At 33.5% G+C, this 24358-nt stretch overlaps 1 protein-coding gene and 1 long non-coding RNA gene across 4 annotated transcripts in view; one reads left to right on the top strand and one right to left on the bottom strand.

Moving 5' to 3' along the window:
- LOC146999132 (uncharacterized) overlaps window positions 1-24358 on the top strand; it is a 228634-nt gene that overhangs the window by 107324 nt on the left and 96952 nt on the right. The window lies entirely within an intron of this gene.
- LOC146999133 (cytochrome P450 3A11-like) overlaps window positions 1-24358 on the bottom strand; it is a 47685-nt gene that overhangs the window by 3376 nt on the left and 19951 nt on the right. For both annotated transcript variants that reach the window (XM_085817354.1, XM_085817357.1), the window contains exons 6-12: window positions 22231-22319; window positions 20470-20615; window positions 15805-15917; window positions 12437-12605; window positions 11717-11877; window positions 9350-9438; window positions 5167-5313 (exon numbers count right to left, since the gene is read on the bottom strand). In XM_085817354.1, coding sequence (XP_085673480.1) covers window positions 5167-5313; window positions 9350-9438; window positions 11717-11877; window positions 12437-12605; window positions 15805-15917; window positions 20470-20615; window positions 22231-22319 — 914 coding nt within the window. The remainder of the gene's footprint in view (window positions 1-5166; window positions 5314-9349; window positions 9439-11716; window positions 11878-12436; window positions 12606-15804; window positions 15918-20469; window positions 20616-22230; window positions 22320-24358) is intronic.

Below are 24358 nucleotides of genomic sequence, written 5' to 3'. Positions count from 1 at the left end.
AAATACATGGGCGCATATATATGTATATATATTACTCCATATATATATCTAATATACACTCATGTTCATAAATTAAGGATAATTTGAATTCACGCGGAAATCGAACTCTAAAATAAATACATCACCTGTAAAATCACTACACACATCTTCAAAAATCATATGCAAATTTCAAGAAATAACCAGATGACACCGATGGTACGTAACAATGACGAGAGTGTAAGAGAGTGATATATAAGGAATACAGACAAAGAAGTAAAATTGTTCGCAGGCGCTTTATAAGCATTTCAGTGCAATAACCGAATAGTTATGACACAAAGGACGCATTTGGATGATTTTTTACGTGGTAGAATTATCGGCCGTCTGGAATGTAGGCGTACCCAACTGGAAGTATCAGACGAACTTGGAACTGCCCAGAGTGTCATCTCCAGGCTTTGGCAACGATTCCAAGATGATGGTAATGTGAGTAGACGTTACAGCACAGGTCGCCCCAGAGTTACAACGCCGAATGAGGACCGGTATTTGGCAGTTACTGCCAAAAGAAACATGCGGAGCACAGCCTCAGACCTGTCTCGTGAGCTCTCTTCAGCCACTGGTACGACAATTTCGAGGCAGACCGTGTACAGACGCTTAGGGCAGATTGGTCTATATGCTCGTAGACCTGTCAGATGCATTCCACTTACTGCAACTCACTGACGCCTGCGGTTAGCCTGGAGTAGAGAGCATGCATTGTGGACACCGCAACAGTGGGCTTGTGTGAAGTTTTCCGACGAATCCAGGTTTAGCTTGCAGTCTGATTCTCGCCAGACGTTCATATGGAGAGCTCCAGGTACCCGTTACCACCAAGAAAACATCATTGAACGACACCGTTACGGTGGTGCAAGAGTGCTCCTTTGGGGTGGACTTATTCTAGGTTCCAGAACTGACTTGCATGTTCAAATTGGAACCATGACAAGGCAAATCTATCGGGACGTCATTCTGGAACAACATGTACGTTTGTTTCGGGGCGCCATGGGCGCACAATTTGTGTTTATAGATGACAACGCCCGTCCTCCCCATGCTAACATCGTAAGCGAATGCCTTCAATCGAAGGATATCACCCGTATAGACTGACCAGCATTCTCACCGGACTTGAATCCAATCGAGTATGTGTGGGACATGCTTGGCCGACAAGTTCCAGCCCGTCAACCTCCTCGTACATGTCTACCGGAACTTCGGAGAGCATTGCCTTTTGAGTGGTGTAATATCCCACAAGATCAGATCGATAATTTGATACTCAGCATGCCTAGGCGTTGTTCAGACTGTGTTGCATCGTCTGGGAGACATACAATGCATTAACAATCATACCAACCATGTAATATTGGTTTTTTGTAAATAGGTTTTTTTTTTTTTTTGTAATTTGCTCCAGGGACAAAAAATCGCTAATATTTTTAATAATATCAAACATATATCATCTTTTTTTGCTCGTTACCTTTTGTTTAATAAATAAGCTTTACAAATAGGTCAAATTTGTTTTGCTTCTAACTCTTCCTTTGTCTGATTTCGCATTAGCCTTAATTTATGGACATGAGTGTATATAAAGACATCGCCCTTTGATCGCCAGTAGCAGAGCCGTAAAGTCGCTGAAACCTGGTAGTTCGAGCAGGATTCGATTCCAGAAGAAAGCAGTGGCTGCATGCGTGTTTTCGTGGTTTTCCTCATGCGTAACGTATATACGAGCGAGAACCCCTTACAAAGTCCTCCACGAAGGCATCCTTCCTCTTAGGCAAAAAGCCGTCAAGAGCTTACTCGTAGTTAAATAAAACTGCCTGTTCTGCGTGCAAATGGTATGTTGAGTTAAATTAATAATACAACAACGTATGTTTGAAAATAATGTTTCCAAAATGTAATTTATCTCCAGTATGGTTTAGCTGAAAAATTATTTCAATAACATTCAGCTGTATTTTCTAAAGCATTTTTCTCTGTGCTTTTGAACTTGGAAAAACTTATAATTTTTCCTTCTCTCCCTGGTTAAATAATACGGTTCTTTCTTTCGATTAAATGCTCTTTTAATCTTTTCTTTAGGTGACTAAGTCCTCACAGATATTTATCGAAATATAAATAATAATAGTAATAATAAATAAACAATAATATTTTTCATTGCGCCCAAAGCGGCGTCTTTTTAACGTTTTGTGTGTTACCTTTATTTATTAAATACCATGCTCTTCGCACTTAAGCCAAAAAATTCAGTTCAACAGCAATATCGGAAAATAATTTTAAAATGAGCATAGCTTTATAATTTCCGATATACAGTCTCGTGCTCTGGAGACAATTTTTTTTCGTACAGTGTTGCCATTGCTCGCTTTGAAATAGTTGAGCTTGTTAATCCAAAATTCGTTAAAGTTTTGCAAAATATGAAATAAAATAAATATGAAATTCCAAATTTGGGCTTCCAGATGTCCATATTCAGGTGGAAACGTACGTTATTCAATATTTGAAGTCTCTAGGTACCGTTGTTTTATCAAAATGCGAGAAACATACATACATGCATACAGATTCTACATTATTTAATTTCATTAAATATAATACAAAGATCTAATATTTGGTGGCAACAATTTGAAAAGTGAACCGACAATTATAGTGAACCAACGCAAAATGCCAAAACAAAATTAATAGCCTTTCTGGGCAACTCTAGGATTCAGAACTTGTACGCGAATAAATTTTACTGTTTTAGTTCTTTTTTTCAATAACTTGATTCAACGACAAACTTTTGGCACCGTATATACAAGAAATATATATATCGAGCCGCATATTTGCTTCTGGCACCACCAGTTTGAGGCCATTGCAATAGACCATTTTATGTACTCTAATTTTTAACAAAAATTAACTTATTGATTTTAATTTATAAATAAAATGTGAAGAATGGAAGAGAAATTTGTAGCCGACGGTGGGCAGTAAATAACCCTCCGAGTACGGCGCCCGCGATTTGCATGCCATACGAAATCCGTCTCGTAATACTGGTCGCGTGAAAATAGCGTGCATAAGTTTATTCTTCCGTGTACGCTAAGAGTATTGTATTATTAATATTTTACCTTTCTTTTTGCTCCTAGATAGCACTGCAGGCTTATAGCACTGTAAGGGAGCACTATTGGTTACATTTTTATATTTTTATTCCATGCACGCTAAAATCGCGTGAGCCGTATTGTATGTTTTTTTTTTTAAATTTAAAAAAAGCTATTAAAATTTCTGCATTACTCTAATTTTGTTTATAATGATGCGAATAGTAATATATTAAGATAGAGAAAATATATATATATATATATATATATATATATATATATATATATAAAAAACGCCACGCCTTTCATAACCAGAATGTGTCCAAATCGCGCCGTAAGCGTAGGGTTAAGAAAGCATTATGTTAAAATATCCAAAGATTCCGTTATTTAAGATCTTGATCAAGGTACGCAGCATTCTAAAAAAACAAGCCAATAATGTCACATTTACTGAACTGCTGCTTTTGGAGTTTTATGTGAATAGTAAAACTCAGTTCATTAAGCAATTATGAGATTTAAATAATTCAAGATATTACGCACACACAAACATATATGCTTTTAAAATAATGGCTACCAAATTTACATCAGAAAGTAGCAGAAGAAACTTATAATCGAAGAAATGAGTATAATATATCATAAATTAAAAAAATAATATATATTGCTTAAAATGAATAATAAAAATTCATAAAAACAGGTAAAAACTAGCAGAGATCTTAAAAATGAGGTATTTATAAAAATCTATTACAAAGAATCTAAATTACGATTACCTATATATGCTAAATATATATGCTAGGTTATCAAAGCAGGTATGGGATTTAAATGATCCAATTTTTACAATACAATTGATGCACAGTAGTTTATAACAGCTTTTGAAATGCTTAATTTATTCTCAGAAAATCCTCCATACAACAAGAATAAACATTACTTTTCATTCAATATAATATGCTTTCATTCCTTAATTCTGAAGATTACTGCAGTTCGATAAAAGTAGCATTAAAGTCGAGCAATGAAGAAGTAAGATCTTTTACTATTGTTGAGAATGTACTCATCTAATTTACTAATCTTATTGAGAACACAGGCAGAGGAAGAAATATACTGAAATATCATAGTTTGAATCCACAATATCGGATGAGCTGCATCTCAAATTTTCGAATTGCTTCAGAAAGCTGGCAAATTATGCAGTCCATTATCTTCACTTTTATTTGAACTTATTAAAATTTTAAAAAGATTTTACACATACCAAATTTCACATTAAAATAAACAAACCATTGCATGCATCAATATAATAAAATCATACAAATATTAACGCAAATTTTATATGCAGGATACCCATAATCAGTGTTAAACCACAGACAGGGAACAAGCGGCATCATTGTGAAATATACTTCCTTTAAATTTTTCTAAAATGCAGTTTCGTGTCCGAATTATAAATAAGGAAATTTCCGAAACTTCATATCTTTTTGTTTCGTTAAAAACTCGCAAAAAAGTCACAAAATAATTGTTGAATGTTTCTGACTTCTCTGCTTAGCGAAAAAAATAACTTTTGAAAACGGAGGAGCATTAACGGGAAATGACTACAATAATTTCAGAACAGATTTGCGAATTTAAAAAAACAAGAATAAACATTACTTTATTCTTGTTTCATCAGTTTGCATGAAATGTTGCACAGTCTTTATTAATTGAATTGGAAAATTTCTGTGATACCTAATTAATGCAAAGTCATACTTTGATAACATAATCAGATGAGCGATTTTTTTTTATTATTAGCTAAATGCAAATGTCTATTCGTTCATCAATGATAATTGGATCGTTTTTAAAAATACTTGAAGTAATTTGGATAGTATTTTTACTGAAAATTCGACTGTTGTATTTATTATTTGCTTTAACCTTTAATTAAGCTTCAATTAAAAAAATAATACGGGGAAAAATTTCAGGATGTGCAGCTTTGATAATGATCCTGTTCACCACTTTGGAAATAATTCTTACTCAGATAACATGATATCGTAACCGTGCATCAAATATTTATTGAGTTCTATAAACAGTTTTCCAGTCATAACGACATCATTGCAACACTAATTACGGAATATCCTTCATAAAGACAGATTCACAAAGAAAATTATAAGTGAAATGTTACCATCGTTCCGGATTAAATTTTTCTGGCTCAGAAAAATATTCGGGATCATAATGCATGGCATATATAAGAAACATTATCCGTATGCCTTTTTCAACGGTTATTCCTGTATTTCCCAATTTGTAATCTGTTACAGCAGTTCTTTCTGTTCTGTAAGATTTTACATATCATAAACATTACATATTTACACACACACATATATATATATATATGAAAAAAGGTAAAAAATTTAAAGCGGTGAAATACATTCCTGACTTCTATTGTTTCGAAATTCTTTTAACAGATATTGATAATTTCATATTAAAAGCAAGTTTTTACTAAGTTTTACCAACTCATCTTTTCAAGGAATGGGGAAGGAAATATTATATCAAAGCAAAAATAATATTGATAAAGTTCAAGGATTTTTAAGGGAATTAAAAATTAGAATGATTTATTTCTGTTATAATTCTGTTATTGAAAAGGAGTTGCATAATTCTACAACCTATTGTATTTCCAAAAATAATGAAAGGTTAATAATCAACAAAATGCTTGCTTTTCACAAAAAGCGGAAGATTTCTGTATTTGCTACAAACAATAGGTTTGCTAATTTATATGCAATTCCAAAATTTTATGACACTCCTATTAAATTTAGATTTATGGCAAATGGTACGAAAAACTATAAGAAGAATGTTGGTAATACTTTTACAGATCTGCTTAAATCAATATGTAATTTAATTTTTGGTAAAGCTAATACTGATAAGCCTTACTGTTGGATTATTAACAAAAACTTTCTAATAATTGAAACAAATTGAAGATCTAAACTTTTACAATATCAACTGCTATGACTTAGAAAATCTCTACACATCTCTCTCTCACTTAAAGAAATCTATGGGAGGCCTCTTAAACACTTCTAACTTTTTTCCCTGAAATGCCTCGTATATTAGATTTACAAAAATGGAAAGATTATTTCTCTCATTATAATAACTTTATCAAGTATGTAAACATTCTTCGCTTACAAACAAATGGTATCCCAATGGGAAGTTCATATTCGACTCATTTATTTAGCTTCTGTTTATTTTCCAAAGAATATAAGATTTTTAAAGGCCCTTCAGAAAATGATTTCCCTAAATCTGCACATATATTCAGTGACGATATTATTACACTCAACAACAATAATTTTATTATAAACAGCAAGATCTACACCAACTGCTTAAAACATAACAAGACCAATAAGAATCAATTAATTGCAGATTATCTGGATCTTACTTTTTTTAACCTTAAAGAAGTAAGACATTGATAAAAGAAAAGAATTCATTTTTCAACTATTAAACTTATAAATTGGAATATCAACATCTCTAAAAACGTTACTGCAAATACAATGTTTTAATAAAATTACTAGAATTAAAAACGTATGCACAGAAATTAAACAACAGCAGCAAGAAATTTTTCTTCTTACTAAAATTTTACAAGAAAATGAAATTCCAATTAATTTCATTAACATTCTACTTAAGAAAGTTGCAGTGGTCTGCACCCTATAAAAGTTTTTAAAGTAATGAATTTTTTTATCTGAAAGCTCAAATAAGAGAAAGATAAAGAAGGATGTTTAGAAGGTTTTATAGTGTAATTTGTATATATGTATTGCTGTACATTTTTCTTGACTATACTTTTATTATCAGAGTCCTACTTTATCCTAAGTCATCATGATGGGACTATGGTGTGAAGCGTTTATTATATTTTAACATTTGTTTCTTTTTCCTTTTCTTTCTTGCATTACTATTATGTTTTCTAAATCTAAAAATTACTTACTATAAAAGCAGCTTTTGGGAGATTTCAAACTTTCCATCGCCAATTAGTATCGCCAATAGCGCCAAACAGGAAATTATTAGCGTCTACTTCTTTCTTTTGAGTTACTGTCCTTTGTTCTTCTGTACTTCTAATAGTAAGTTAAAAAATACTTGTTCTCTCTTAATTTTTTTTAATATTTTGTAAATCGTTGCGTTTCAATTTGAATTTTAGTATTAGAAAACAGTGTGTATTTTACTTTTGTTTTATTAAGCATTGAATTTATTTCATTTAAATTTGTTTTTGGATATTTTTATTTCATATGAAGGGAGGGCTAGCAGGCATTCAGAATTTACAATTGAACTATTGTAATTAAGTAATTTAAGATGGTTCATCAACTAATTTTGGATGAAAAGAAATGCAATGGTTTACCTGGGAAGAGGGATTCAATTGAATAATGATCTACCTCCTCATGATAACGTTGAATCAGATTTTAATTTATACCTCTTCCTATTTTAAGTATTTTTTATATTTTTATATTCCTGTTGTTTTCGGAATTTTTTCCGGTTTGGAAACAGTTGAATTTTTTTTATTTGTATTGAGAGATTTTACTGCTTTGGGCTTTTATGGTTTTGTGAATTTAATTCTAGATTTTTTGCTATTTTGTCTATAATTGATCATCCTCTTCTTTCATGTTCTTTTTACTGTATTTTTTGCTTCACTTCTGATGGCCTTTTTAATTTTTCTTTTAATATTTATAGCATTGTAATTCTACGTTTATTGGATTTTTTTTTGGAATTTATTTATTTGCGTTTCAATTTTTGGTCTTTGGAAAAAATTGGTTCTAAATTTCTTTCTTTATGTGTCTACTCATCAATTTTCTGGTTCTAAATTTCTTTCTTTATGTATTTACTGATAAATGATCTGGTTCTAAATTTCTTTCTTTATGTATTTACTGATCAATTTTCAGCGGCATATTGCGCGAAAATTCTTGCGTAATATAATAACTTAACAGCAACACTAAAGAGTTTTGAAATATTTTGATTAAACTCATAGTTTGCGAATAAATGTGGCGAAAGGTTTCACTTGCAGAATGATTTTGGTAAAAATAAAATTAAAACCTTAGTCTGAAATTTTCGTTTAAAATATTGTACTCATTGATTTATACCTAAATTATTCCTTAATGAAAACTTCGAGAATACTACCTAGATAGAAATAAGATATATTACAGACTTCCCTTGTTTAATGAAAACAAAACAATACTCTAAAAGCTTTCGTAAGCCGAAAAGAAGCAAAGCGATGACGCAGCCACAATTAATTCATATCAGAAACATCTCTCAGAACTCTTAGATGTTTTAGAATTATCTCTCAAATAATGGAAATAAGAAATAATAAAGTATAATGTGACTGAAAGGAATGGTGTGATAACTAAAACTTAAATGGATCATAATTTCATGCTCCTAAAACTGAGAAGACAGAATCATGCGAGAAGGCCAAAATAGGATAATAATGACGGTAATGCATTACACTGGCATTAAGTAGACATCAAATGTTCTAAACAAAGGTGAAGCCTATTTTCGAGTTTCTATCAAAAACCGGAAAAAATACTTTGCAGAACTTTCTTAAAAGTGAAATATCAAAAAGCGAAGTTTCACAAAGTTGGGGTATCTGCAATAAATAAATCACATTAGGGAGCTTTTTACTAAATATTTCATGCAAAATGAAAATTTTTTTTAAGTTTTTTTATAAAACTTTGTATAAAAAAATTAAACACCTTTTCCTCCTCACAGTGCTTCTACAGGAGAGTTTGTCTTGAATAAAAAGATATAAAGCTGTATTAAGGCAGTTTTCCGCGATAAATAGGATCTGTGATTCTACTGCAAGATATCTCAAATAGATATATTAGACTGAAATATAAAAGTTACTCTCGGGCTTATCGTATTTAACAACCTCAAACTGCATATGGTACTATTTGCTACAACAAAACCAATTTCTGTGCTCTTAATTCAATATAATAATCCAACAGTTCTATAACATTTTTATAATATGGCGAACAAAGTTTGTCTCACGTTGACCAACTTTCTAAACTGACACTGTTGAATGTACTTCTGGGAACATAATTAAAGATGTATTTTGAGTAACAGTGATAATGATAATCATGATTCCTAAGACTCCGCTCAACACATGATAGCCGCTCAAAACATGGAAAGAAATTTTAGATTGTTTTACTGCACGTTTATAAAAATTACGAGCTAAAATAAAATTATTTTAAAACATTCTGTTTTTAAGTTTTCATAAATTAATAATTAAAAAATTAAAATATAAAATTATACTCTAATATAAATTTTTTTTTGCCAAAACACAGCATTAAAGAATTAAGGTTGAAGAATAAGGTACAAATACATTTAACATATAACTCACTCACGCTGTCAAGATAGGATACATTCGTAGTGTTTCAGATACAACGTAATCTAAATATTTCATGTCCCGTGTGACATCATGATCCACTTGACCCTGTAAGGATACATTTATGATTATTAACTTAATCATTCAGCGAAAAAGCTCGTATAACTTTACAACGGACGCTTATGTCTATTTGAAAAGAAGGAAATTGTTTTATGCATTTAATATATAGTAATTATTTGATAAAAGATTGAAACCGATACTAGTGGACAAGAAAAAACTTTATTCTGAAAGCACATAATTTAATACTGTCACGCCAGTTCGCATTTTGCTATCAAACTCCGTGAAATACTCATGAGTCTTTTATCCCAGTATGTCAAAGATACTAAATCACTTCTACCTCCAGCTATGCCAAAATTACAGCAGTTCATTCAGACAGCCATAGAATTGACGATATATACGGCAAGAACTCAATTATTCTTATGTTAACACATGGTTCCGTGACGGGTGATTCAGAAAATAAATGGCCTCACCAGTAGTCGAGAGGTTTAAGATTACAGCATGTTGATAGTTCGTCCTGTATTATAACCCAGGGGAACAGGTTGGGCGCATCATTGATTTTAGTGGTTTTTTTTTTTTTTTTTTTTTTTTTTTTTGCCATGTGTAATGTGAATATGAGCCAGTGTCCGTTAGAAAGTCATCTGCGAAATTATCCTTCCCCTTAGGCAGGTAGCCCTCGAGTGCTTTGCCATATTACAACCAAAGACTGAAAATTCACAAATTTTAGAGATGTGAGTAAAATTTTCTGAAAATTTACAGAAACTTTATTGGGTAAGCAAATCTTTTATTCTTTCTATCTGTATATATCTTACCTGTTCATAATAAATACATATTTAGTACCTAAATGTACAACGCTCCGTGTTTTCGACCGCATTTTTATCAGTTTTTTTTCCATTTTTATTAACTGAAAATCTAGGACGGGAAAATAAAGCAAGCATTTGCGAAAGAAACTTACTGTACAGCTTTTGTGCTTATATCTTGATTAACAGAAATCATAATTTTATATGACTGACTGAATATTTTAAATTTAACTTACATGATCCAAACAATATATTCTGTTTCATTTTCTAGTTGCTACCTTACAATGATGAACCTGCTCTAAAATTCCGTTTTTTAACTTATACTTTTTAGGCCAAGACATAAAATTGAAATACGTTCTAAAAAGGCTTTACAATATTTCAAGCAAAATTGCTGCTAATTATGACAGTGCTAAAAGTTAATTATTTTTTTTTATGTTTCTGACTGTTGAAATATTTCTCAAGTTATATAATCATTTGAGTAAAATCTCCGTATTTTGCAGTTCTACTCTCTCATTCATCAGGCTCTTTTAAGCCGAGATTTAAACGAAATGTGAATTATTTTAATACCAATTAACAGCACAGATTCCTATCCTAAAACTAAACTTAAATTTTATTCAATAGGGGATGGGAGAAGCATTAGTGGTCTTGGAAAAACGAGGTTTTGATTAAACATATAGCAATAAATTGCTCATATCAGGCTTTCTAAGTTCATTAATAATCCCAATTACTTTATTATGTTAAGGGGACTCATACACCTTAAAACCCATAAGATGTTCGAATAGGTGACTGTTGCAAGAATTGGTATAACTTATTTATTTTAAAAGCAATTACTACCAACGTTTTACAGCTGACTACATAATATAGCTGCTTTCTGAAATAGTAATCAGAAAGTTTGTGTTGCCACAAATATTTTTATAATTTAATCCGCTTTGTGGCAACATTTTTCGTCATGTTTCCAACTTGCGCGCACAGTTTAAAACATTCTGTTTCATAATTTAATTCCATATTTAATATATAGCTTTTATAACATTTGGAAACTATTGTGAACCTAAACTTCTAAAAATTTCATGTTCAATTTTTATGTTATTTTTAGTTGAGTTTATAAAATGTATTTTATTAACAAAATTTGTAATGTTTTCGTCCATAAAATTTTTCCATATTAAAATACTTATCAGATTGTTGGTTCAGTTCGAAAATAGTGCCCATATAAAGAATTCCATCCAATTTCAAGTATGTACCATTAGCCATTTTTAAAATATCATGCGCGTAAGGTCGAAATACGACGAAATATTTTGTCACAAAGTGGATTAAATTACAAAAATATTTGTGTCAACACTAACTTTCTGGTTACTAGTTCCCAAAGCAGCTATATTATATAGTCAGCTGTAAAAAGTTGGAAGTAATTGCTTTAAAAATAAATAAAATATTCCAATTCTTGCAACAGTCACATATTCGAAGATCGTAAGGGGTTTAAGGTGTATGATCCCCCTTAATACAAAGTAAAATAAAAAATAATGAGTTTAACTCACGTATTTGTTAAAGGCATCATCCACTTCTTGAATGAGTTTCTCTTGACATTCGGGGTTTGATGCAAGCGAGTAAGCCATGAAAGTGAGCGTGGATGCTGTCGTTTCGTAGCCGACAAAGAAAAATAACACACACTGGGCTATAAGTTCGTCTCGAGATATATCTGAAATATGTTTATTAGGCAATTCAGTTTGTATTATACATATAAAAATATTAAGCAATTCGTATATAAATGAAAAGACGACCTACTCAACATCTACTTAGAAAATATTTTAACAAAATGTCTTATTTGAAGAAAGCAGTTAGTTATCAGTCTTAATTATCGTCTAACTTCTCAATTTAGTATTTAAACCAATGTTTGTGAGATCTTCTATTTTCTGTTAAGCTACGTTATATTTAATCGATATTCATTCCCTCTGAAAGTGTGTTTGTAACCTTTAAAGTGTCCACAATCTCTACAAAGAAACAGTCTGTTTATGACGTTTCCAGTGTCCGTAACCTCACAGCTGTCTGAGTGACGATATATGATTCGTTATGAAAAAAACAAAAGTAATTATTTTCACCCCTTCAAATTTCATGTTATGTTAAACGATTAATATATTGACTTATTTCCGATTTCTGGTTTAAAGGAAAATAGAAAGGATTAATAAGAAGTCAGACAGCGTATATAAACTTATAAAATATTTAGTGTTCAACAGAAGTATTTAGATAAAAACACTTACTTGTGTACTTCAGAGATGTAGATATATCCTTGGTTGTTACGCTTCCAAATTGATCTGTTTCGTCATCGTTGGCCTCAATTGTTTTAAAACCTGCATTTGACGCTTTATCTGGGTCCTGAATCTCTTCGTCTGCAGCATCCATCAAGAGTTGCAGAAAATCATTGTACTTCTATAGTTACACGAGAAAATACTATTCAAAATGTTTCGCCTCATTATTTAAGACACAAATTCTGTAATTTTTAAAATAATTTTTTCAAGTAAAAATTCATTTAGTTTCAATTCATATGAATACTTTAATATTGATTTATTTAATATATCAATAAATGAATATTTTAAGTTCAGGATTTAAGAATGTCTCAAGATCGGAGGGAGGAAAATGAAATTTCAAGTTACTTTTCATTCTCTTTCTGGATGTTTCCAAAATTCTCAAACTGAGAAATTTTAATATCACTACTGAATAAAAGATCCAATTCTTTTGCATTTACTTCTTCAGTATGAATAACTAAGAATTTTGACGTATCGTAAAGAGGCTTTACGACTTTGAGATTTCAAATAATAAAATATTCGTTATGCTTTAATGTGTTAAATATAAAATGTTCCATAATTTTAAGTGCAAAACTATGGCAATAGTAATAAGTATTTGTATACGACCAGTCACTCTTTTCACATAGAGCTCTGATTACTAGAGCTAAACGGAAAATCACACCATCTCAATCCCAAACCAAAAATCGTAATTATTCAAGGCTGGGCTAGAACAGCAGTAATTATTACCACGCATTTTTATTGCCTAAACTGGGTAAGTTTATAAAATTATTTTCCATATTAAAGTGAACGTATATTGTGTTAATCTTTATTGCACTCAGTATTTATTTGCTTGATTAAATGCTACTGCTGCAACTTACAGCTGACAACAAAGATTTAACAGTTTCCATTCTATTTCGGATTTCATTTTTCCAAAAGGTATTGATTTATAATCATCCTTTTCAACATTTATTTCCATCTCTTTATACACTGCTCGACATTGAAAATGCAACACCAAGAAGGAGTGGTCAGAAATTTATGCTAATTTTAGAGTAGACACACGTCACTGAGTTATGCGAATGATGGGAAATGCTCAACTCTCCAACTCGCGTGAAGTAAGATATAAGGGAAGGAACGTGCAGAATGGGCAATATTCGTGTCGTTATTTCTGCCAGAGGAATTATTGAAGAAAGTTGGTTTTTGCCCCTTAGGATACGTATAATAGAAGAGAATGCCAGGCCGCCGTTAACGATGGCACTTACAGCAGATAGACGATTTTACGAAGGGTTAGGTGATCGGACTGAGAAGGGCGGGTTGGTCCTTACGTCAAATCGCAGCTGATGCCCACATGGATGCGAGCACGGTGCATCGATTATGGCGAACATGGTTGGAACAAGGAAATGTAGGAAGAAGGAGGGGTGCAGGTGCAGCCAGAGTGACGTCAACACGCGTGGATCGACACATCCGCCGACAAGCTGTGGTGGTCCTTCAAGTCCCTTGTTCCGCGATTCTGCAGCATGTGCAAGATACCCTGAATGTTCCCGTGTCGACGAGAACCATTTTCCATCGATTGGTTGAACGTGGCCTGCACTCACGGCGTCCGTTAAGAAGACTGCCATTGACCCCACAGTATAGACGCCAACGATGTGGATGACAGTCAACGATGTAGCGAAACGTCGTGTTCTCAGATGAGTCACGCTTCTGTTTATCCAGTGACAGTCGCCGCATATGTGTGTGACGTCGACGTGGAGACGGATCTTATCCAGCAGTAACTGTAGAAAGCCCCACCGCGCGACAACGTGGCATAATGGTTTGGTGCGCTATTGCCTACGATTCCAGGTCACCTATAGTTCGTATTCACAGCACTATGACGGCCCAACGATACCTGGATAATGTACTGCGGCCGGTGGCAATCCTCTACCTTCAGGGGCTGCCTAATCCAATTTTTCAGCAGGATAACGCCTGACCACACAGTGCTCGCATCTGCCAACATGCTCTGCAAGGTATACAGATGCTTCCCTGGCCACCGTACTCTCCTGACCTGCCACCAATCGAACACGTGTGGGATGTGATTGGACGCCGTTTGCAGACTCTGCCCCTGCCACGTTCAGAAGACGAACTGTGGCAAATGGTTGAAAGGGAATGGAGAGCCATTCCTCAAGACACCATCCGCACTCTTATTGACTCTATGCCTAGACGTGTTTCTTCGTGCATCGCTGTCCATGGTGGTCCTACATCCTACTGAGCCGACGCCGTCCTCGTTCTGTATTCTGACTATCATTTTGAAATAAAGATCAATTATTGCTGCCTGCTGTTACTGTCTTTTTTCCAAATTTCATCACTTTCTGACCACTCCTTGTTGTTGCATTTTCACTGTCGAGCAGTGTATTTTATTTAATTGGGTTCAATAAACTCTCTTTAGTTTTTACAATGTTTATTACTTCTAAGTACCTTTTCATTATGAAAATGTTTTCTTCCATTTTTATCAATTTTAATAACAACTCAAATCAATACATCATAAATTTCACATCATTACTTTGCAACTAATAGCAAAACAGGTTTCAAACTGCATAATCACTAGATGTTTGGTTTATTTGATTATGAGAATGCACCCGAGGAATATGTGCCTAAACAGAGGGATGTTTTCGTGGATGGCATTCTAAGGGAAACTGGCTTTATAACACGTTAACGCATGGCGAAAACCACGAAAACGTCCATGTATCCAGCCCGTTGGTGAGATTCAAACCTCGGATTGAGCTCCCAAGTGTTCAGAGACCTTACCGCTCGGCCACTGGTAGGCCATAGATGATGGCAAAGCTTAGAAGAGCGATTTCACCTTGAAAGTTAACAAATGAGCAGCATTCGTAAATTTACTCACCAGATAATTTTATTGTGGAATTATATCACTGTCAAGTAATGATGTAATTTAAACTATATGAAATTTTATGGAAGTTTGGCACTTTTGTAGTACAAAGAAGAATATTCGTATATTTCTTACAAATATCAATAAAATAAGAATAGGTAGGCTAAAGTTAGAAATGATTTAATGGAATAAATACTTTTCAACGAGGCTACTAATTAACGATGACACATTAAATTTTCACTGAACGGGAAAATAGCGTGGCGTGACATAAAATAAATAAATGCAACTTAAAAGGAAGAATTTCCTGATTAAAAATGAGATTAAAGAGTTCGAAATTAAATTAAAATTTTGTCTTATGTGCATATGAACGAATAATTAAAATAAAAAGATTGTATGGAAAATTCCTCCTGTAAAACAAACATAGATTTAGGTATTTCTGATTTTGTGACTATATTATAGACTATTACTGGAAGCATCTACTTACATAACCTTTTTCTTTCCTTTCTTTGATGACTTCCAAGGTTACAGTTCGGAAGAAATCCATAGACAGCACGTTTCTGAGTCCTAAGACGATTCTTAGCCAATTTGGCAAGAAAACTGAAAGATTTTATTTTCCATTTACTAGTTACCAAGAATTATCATACATATTATTAATATCGGAAGTTTCTAATCGCTTTTATTCACATATTCTCATCGTATCAAGAAATAAAAAAAGGCAATCACAAACAAATCTTTATTTCTGTTAATAAAACTTAAGAAATTCAAATTTTTATATTTTTAAAGAGAAAGAGCATCATGATTGCAATACAGAAAAATATCCGTCAAATTCACACTGTAAATGTCCAATGCAAATTTAAGTAAATCTCACTTTTCTAATTTCTTAGAATAATCCTGGTTAAAAGTTGCTTACTGTAGCCATCTCGTTTCACCGAATTTTTACTTATGTAAGAGCAACAGTAATAAGCAAATTTCAGCAATGAATTAGCAAAGCAACATTTAGTTGCAATGAATAATATTGACACTGCGCTACACCTACGAGTTTTAATTCCAAAAAGTTAAATGAAAGAAAACCTAATCTTTGTAGTAAAAACTTTTCTTATTAAACCGTTCGTAAACAAAATGCTAATATTAGTATCTAAAACTTTAAATAAATATATAAAATACATCATAATGGTATTCTAAATTATGCCACTACAATGAAATTGGAATACAAAGGAACAGAAATACATAATTATTAATAATAATACTATTTGAGAAAAGTGTTCAGGGCGTTTGAAAAACTTTCACGTGACATAGTATTAGGGAGCTCAGAGGATCTATCGGTTGCAAACAGCGCATATGCCATAAATCGTGCGTCTGCATCTAAGATGAACAATATCGGCCCTAAATCAATATATCAAGTGGCGTCGATATATTTTCATGAGTATTTGCGTTACATTCGTTTTTGGGTTCGTGTACATTAGTTTATTTGCGGTTTTAAAGTGGGTCTGAAATTAGCCCAGAAAGTGAATATGAAAAACCTGCGACAACCTCAAACTATAAGACGCTTGAAATGTTTCAACGAGTGCATGGCAATGAAGCGATAAGTAAATACAGATATTTTAGATAACACTAGAGTCTCAAAACAGATAGTGTTAATTGAGGAAGGTGAGGGGTATATTGCCTTACAGGCCAGAAGATACAGGCGGCAGACAGCTGGAGAAATCGCTAGACACACGACACAGGCGACTGGACGACCGATATCGCGTTTTACCGTGGCCAGAAGACTGCACGGTGGTGGTCTGTTTGCACGTCGCCCTGTACGGTGTGTACCTCTAACGCCTGCCCATCGGAGAAGGCGTTCTCTGTGGTGCCGGGAACACCGGAATTGGAGAGACAATGAATGGGGACGAGTACTCTACACAGATGAGAGAAGATTCGGTCTGAGCAGTGATTTTCATCGCATACTCATCTGGAGAGAGTGGGGGAAGCCGCAATCCTCCCTCGAACATCATTGAAAAGGACAGGTATGGAGGTGGCGGTGTTCTCGTTTGGGGAGGCATCATGCTTGATAGTCGTACAAACCTTCACATCTTCGACGCAGGTTCAGTCAACGGGACCCGTTATTGTAACGAGATTCTTTTTCCATATGTGCGCCTTTTTAGAGGCGCTATGGGTCCGCAGTTCCTTTTCATGGACGACAATGCACCATGTCATCGCACAGTAGCTGCCGAACAGCTCTTAGATAGTGAGGATATTGAACGTATGGATTGGCCGGCACGATCTCCGGATCTGAATCCCATCGAGCATGTATGGGATTTTCTAGGCAGACGCTTGGCAGCTCGTACCTTACCACCAGTAACGATTCCTCAGCTTCGTTTGGCTCTGCAAGACGAATGGGCAGCAATGCCTCAACAACTCATTGACACCCTCATTCTCAGCATGGGCAGACGCTGTGAAACCTGCCTAGCAGTCAGGGGAGATCATATCCCCTATTAAAGACCGGATGTTTCTTGCTGGACCCCCATCACAGGGATGTTTCGTCCTTCAGTCGCATTGCGCTCCATGCTACTTTTTCAATAAAGCTTCTTTTTATCCCTCTGATTTCTCTTTTAGTAAGTGTTGCTTACATTACTCATGTCCTTACGTATTGGGGATCTTACGGTATTAAATGTGTTGATTTGGAAAGCTTTTGTACAAAGTTATATTGAAAAAACCGTCTCGTCCTTAATTTTTGCACACCAGTGTATTGAGGTGCTAGAATCTCCGTCAGTCCGACCTAAGAACACCCAATATTTATCTCATGAAACATAACTTGTCTTGTAAGTTGGATATACGGCTACAATCCAGAGACCAAATAGTAATTGTAGCGGAGAGATATAACTCTGCGGAAACTGTTGTATTAATTTTTCAAAACAAAAGAAAACTAAGGAAATCAAAAGCCCGACTAAAATCATGTTGATCTGATCTCGTTACACAATGATATATATAACATGAATTTATTTTCCATGATCCGAATGGTTATATTGGATTTTAATATAGCATTCTGAAGCGTCTGAGAGGAGATAGGAGATAATAGGCATCAATTATCTGAACTGTAGTAACACTGTAATTAGGTGTGCCATTATGATAATACTTTAGCCAACACAGCATCCAAGATACACCAGCCTCGTATTTTGACTTGTCATACATGACTTCCGATGATTGTTTCCCCTGAAGTTAATATTCAGGTTCAAAAGTCTGTTTTAATGCCGCGAAATAGCTTCCGAGCGACTCGTAAATGATAAATGACCCATGGAAGAGCGAGATTTTGCAAAGCGCTTGAGCAATGGCAGAAGATTTAGCAGTGTATCAGGTTGTTGCAAATGAAATGGCCGTTGATTGATTTCAAGTTTCTACTCATTTTTGAAGAAAGAAAACGCTAATGTTTACGCAATTTTCTTTTTTGTTTCTGGTGCTAACTTGACATTTGGTTCACGAAGTTGGCCTTATGAGTGATAGCCGAAATAATGCGTTGTTAAAATTCCAAATCGAAGGACATGACAGTAAGCAGTGACTGGAATCTTAGAACTTCAGCCTCGGTTTTACAGATAAGTGAGCGGAATATTAAACTTCACTGGCGGTTTTACGGGTAAAGTCTTATTCCAATTACTATATATTTCGTCCCAATTTTGATGGAAAATATGTATTGTTTCTTAATGGGGATAGATCCAAAAGTTTTAGTCCTTCTGTCCGTGTCACCAAACCACTTGAGAAAACTCTCGTCTCACCAATATTTTAAGTGCACTCACACTTGATTGACACTAAACACATTTAAAGATCCGACCTTTCAATAGAGATTCGAACCAAGGACCACTGATACGGCAGCCAACATCACTGACTGCTATACGACTAAGACGGCAATCAAAGGAAAACAAGATGGAGTTACTCCCACTTATAAATGGAAATGCAAGCCTCTCTCAGTAAGACAGATAACCATACAGAAAACACAAGAAGGCCCATTCTACTTCGGCGATGCATATTAAGCCATACTAATGGATGCATATTAAGCCATACTAATGGATACATATTAAGCCATGCTAATGGATGCATATTAAGCCAAACTAATGGATGTTAAGCAGAAAACAGTGATGTATCCCACGAATTCACATCTGGTGTAGAGTCATTAAGGATAGAACGGCGAATTTTTTAGTCGAAGAAAAGAAAATATGTGAAAGTTAAACCTACGAAAAACGTAAACAATTTTGTAAGCAATCAAATTCGAATCAATTCCTTCCATTAATAAGAAAATTTTATTTACTCTGCAAAAGTTTAATCTTCGTGTGTCGCCTCTAATTAATAAATTTCGCAATTTACTGCTTAAAGATCCTATCACAGAAGTGAATTCATGAGATATTTAGAATGTTCCTTGTTAGTATGTTTTATTCGTGAAATTGGATATTCCCTTTTAAATTACGACAGAAACAACAAATTTATACTAGGGAAAGAATCTCTAATCCTCCACTGCTCAATTTTGTTAGCTGAAAAACCGTATTTTCCACTTTTTCTGCCAAAGTTATTACAAAAAAAAAAAAAAAAAAACTTTAGCTGTTTCATTAGATTCTATGATAATTTCTGTACTTATAGAAATCTTTCTTTTTTGGTTTAGAAGAAGAAAATATGGTCTTCCAAGCAAGTATTACTACTTTTACTTACCATGCATCTCCCTCCTTTCTGCATGCCTTTGTGGTGTAACCGTTAGCATACTCGTTGCGTATTTAAGAGGTCTAAGTTCGAGGCCCCGCGGGAGCATTGCTAATTTTTTATCTCTCCTGCTTGAAAATAACCTAATGACTCTACAACTTTACGTATGTACTATAACTTTATGTATATATATTGTTATGCATGTAATATTTTCGAATTAACTTCGCCTGATGAGCATATTTTCAATATTTTAATCATTATTTTATCTTAAAGAAGGAAGTAAATAATTTTATTCCAAATTCTCAATATTTAGAAAATGAATAGCAAGAAATCAAATAAAGGAAAACTTGTACTTCAGAAAATCTACGCAGTTTACGGTTTTAATAGCATTTTCAATTCCTTTGCATCTGTTTTTAATATTTTTACGTATAAAGTGTTAAAGAACATAAAAGAAATAATGCTAATAATGAACATTGTAAGTACTCACATATAAGGAAAATACGGAAACCAGAAAAATCTCCGAAAGCTTTTTTCACGTTCTTCACAAAGATATTATTAGGATCATTGTGGTAATCTATCTTCGTCGCGAAAGCCGAACAAGCGATTACATCCATAGTGAAGGCACCAAATAACCTACAATAAATACAGGCGAAAAAGGGGGATAGTTTATTTTCAAGTGTAATTAATGATTACAGAAATTAAGAACATTATTTTTTATCAGACCAGTTGACTTAACATACTATGAAATGGACTAGCATATTTCATAAAATTTTAAAAAATACTGTATCGCTCTGAAATATAAATAATGGCATCACTTAGGTCGTCTAGTAATTCCATTTCTCTGAGCCATAATAAGTTATATTATTTTAATACGACAACATTCTTTTTTATCCCATGTCAGACGTAGGCATGATAGCCATTACTCTGTGACGAGCAGCCCAATACAATTCAGAAACATTAAAAAAAGTACAATAATTTGCTACAGCATTATCCGTTGCCTGTCGATAAGTCCAGAACAATTGTCCAAATAGTCATCGCACATGTCGTCAGTATCACATAATGGACAAGATGGAGAGTCTGCTAAATCAAATCTGTGTTTCATTAACAAGTCATATCTAGTTTTTGATCTAACGTTAACGACGCCGACAGGTCTAGGTAGGTCGCATGGAATGAGATTCTCCATTAAGGAACCCCAAATCTTCCCCTTCACAGAGTCCCCATTCTTCTCTCAAAGATGAGCTCCACATCTGGCTCCAGTGATTCCCTTAGCACTGTGATAGCAAACAAAAGGATTGGGTTGATCCAGCCTTGGCCAGAGTGTCAGAAAACTCATTACCCATTATTCCACAACGACTTGGGAACCACTGCAGAGAAACATTGCGACCATTATTTATTACAGAATATATCCCAAGCTGACAATTTAGAACAGACCCATTGTTTGAAAGTATTGCACAAGAAATTGCTTTAAAGGCCTGTGAATCAATAAATATCACAATGTTCTGATCATCTCTTTTATTGATTTCACTCAACTGGCGTGTTGGACAGCAGCCACTTCAACATCCTAGTTGATACAATTTGCATCAACAGCCACGCTAAATCTCAAGTGCCGAGAGTAAACGCCTGCGCCAGCATTACTTTATTAACACCTATAGAAGATCCATTGGTGTACACATGCAACCAGTGCCTTGTTGGAAATCTTTCTCCCAATAGTGCCCAAAGCAGCCATCTTCAATTCTGTCTCAGTGCAGTATTTTTTACTGGCCGGCAGAACCAAGACTAAATTATAATTATCCGTTTAGTCCAATATGCTTTATACTAATTAATTAAAAACTAGCAGGTTTACTAAAGAAAGAAATCTTTTAAAGTACGCTTAATAAATATTTTCTCATGCCCAAATAAAACAGTAATGATGATTGCTTTATTAATCTGAAGACAAAATCACCAGTTACAAGCAGAAAGAAATCCTTATTTTGCAACTGTTTCATCCTCTGAACTCTGAAGTTCATCCTCTGAACTACATTAACTTGGAAAATTATTTAAATTAAAATATCGTTTGTTCCCGAATACCTCTTTGAATTTAAGTTTTGACTTAAAATATGAAATTATAGCATTAATTACGCGGATTCTGAAAAACAAGTTTTTGGAGACTTAAACGGTAATCAAATGACGCAAGGAGGTAAGAAATAAAAAAAGTATAAGCAAGTTCTTTTTCAATAACAACATATTAGCAGTTCCAGAAATAACATACTTTTTGCAGTCAACTGGGTCTTTGTTTACAGCGTGTTTTTCCAGAGTCTGTAGCACAGTTTTTGCGCAGTCCTTTATGATATGTGACATCTATAAGATATAAATAAAAAAATTCTTTTTTATAGATGTTCTAACATTCATCTTTCAGTACTATTAAATAATATCATACTGTAAGAAGACATCTAAGATTTTGTGCAGCTATAGTTTACAAACGATCCAGCATACAATTAAAACACTTTACAGAATTACATCTATTTCATCTTTAAATAAATCTATAATTATATTTATTTCATCTTTAAATAAATTTTAAAACTGATATTTTCAACATCTGTTTATTTCATCTTTAAATAAATCTGTAATTATATTTGCTTCATCTTCAAATAAATTTAAAAAACTGATATCTTCAACATATTTAATTTTTATACTTTATTTATTTCTTTAGCTTCAAATTTCAGAAGAATCTTTTCAGCAGGAACTTAAATCCGAGAAAAAGACGCTGAGTTTTTCTTTCTATTTGCCCTCGGTCTTAAATACTAGTATTCATGTAAGAGTTTGTAATTCTTCTTTTCAATTCTACATTCTAATTAATCTTCCCAGTAATAAAGATCTAGGGATTTTCCGCAAAATTCAAGCAAAATAGTGCTAGAGCTTTGTAATTCTGGGTTGCATGAATTTAAAAAAATAGGTTATATATGCTTGTACAGAGTTATAATTTAAAAAATTCCAACTCATTATTTTGAAATAAAAAAATATATTCAAAATAAATGTTTCTGTGAAACGTTTAACTGTCCTTCGAAAATTCGGTGGGGAATTAGTAGTATACTGGTAGCAATATATGCTATGCTGACGGTTTGAAAGGAGCATTTCTAGAATAAGTCGGCTGCAACTACCACGAAGTTGTTCCTTCAGTTTAGAAATTCGAGTATAAATAAACCAAGCCATATAATAAATAGTAGAACATTTCTCATCTCCCCATCAACGAATCAAAACAGCCTCAAGTTTTTGGTTACATATATCCGAGCACTGTTCTGCAAAACAATGAGAAAGCTTCTTTTGCAATACTAGGCACATATTAAGTTTAAAAAAATACGTAGTAATATTGCATGCAGACAGTTTGGCCTTGCGATGCGGTGCGCGTTAGAATAACGTCATCACCAACTGTATCTGAAGTCACTTGTAAATGGTGGGGTGTTGAGGAACTGATGGTTTTAGTTATGACCTGTAATGAAGCGACTTGTTAGATCTGCTCTTTTTAACTTTCACGATGAGGTCTGTGTTTCATCCAGCCTAATGATATTGGCGTAAGAAAAACTTCTCTTTGTACTGATGGAGTTTCACTTGAATTCGAGCCACAACTTAGTGTAGACATTTCTGCACCTCCAACATCTCCGTTATTATCGTTTCGAGAATATCACGGCTACAAAATTTTGTAGTGTCAGCTCACATGATACTCTATCCAGTTTGTCATATCATTTGCATAGCGCGGGAAGGGAGAATCCATGTACTGTAAAGTAAGACATTAAACAAATGTCTCGTATAAACAAGAAGCAATTGTTCCGTTTTATAGTATATAGGCAGCAATGTTGTGATAGCTCTTAAAATTTCAAACTATGCATATTTATGAACTAGGCAGTCTACAGAAGAAACCTAAAGCTGATTTATTACGTTTATGTTTCTGCGCTAAGCTTAAATAAACTCATTCGAGGGATATCAAATTATATCACATTGTTGACACGTAATATGCATTACATGCAACCTTGCGAGGAAGATGAGGCCAGTGAAGCAATTTTCTAGGGTAAAAATTAAATAAATGAATAAATAAACATGAGAATAATTTAAAATGAATTTATAATATATGAAACGTTTATATAAAATTATGAAAGAAGAGATTTTCTTCTGATATTAAAATCCATCGCTTCGGTTTCTGATTGAAATTCTAACAGTTATAAGAACCTGTTATACAATATAAGCATAGCAGCTTCTTTGCCTATTGAAATATGTTTTATGTAGCTTTTCTTCATAGCTGCATTTAGTGCACATAGTATACAATGAAGTCGGATGCGTATTAACATTTAGCTATAATTTCTTTTTAGTTCCTTCTTCTTTATTACTAAAACATATTATCTTTG

The sequence above is a fragment of the Stegodyphus dumicola genome, chromosome 1, assembly GCF_044657685.1.
Source record: "Stegodyphus dumicola isolate Sdum_Otavi_A_Nest chromosome 1, ASM4465768v1".
In the NCBI taxonomy this organism is placed as follows: domain Eukaryota; kingdom Metazoa; phylum Arthropoda; class Arachnida; order Araneae; family Eresidae; genus Stegodyphus; species Stegodyphus dumicola.
The sequence above is the reverse complement of the archived record's forward strand: the minus strand, read 5'-3'. Positions and strand labels throughout refer to the sequence as shown.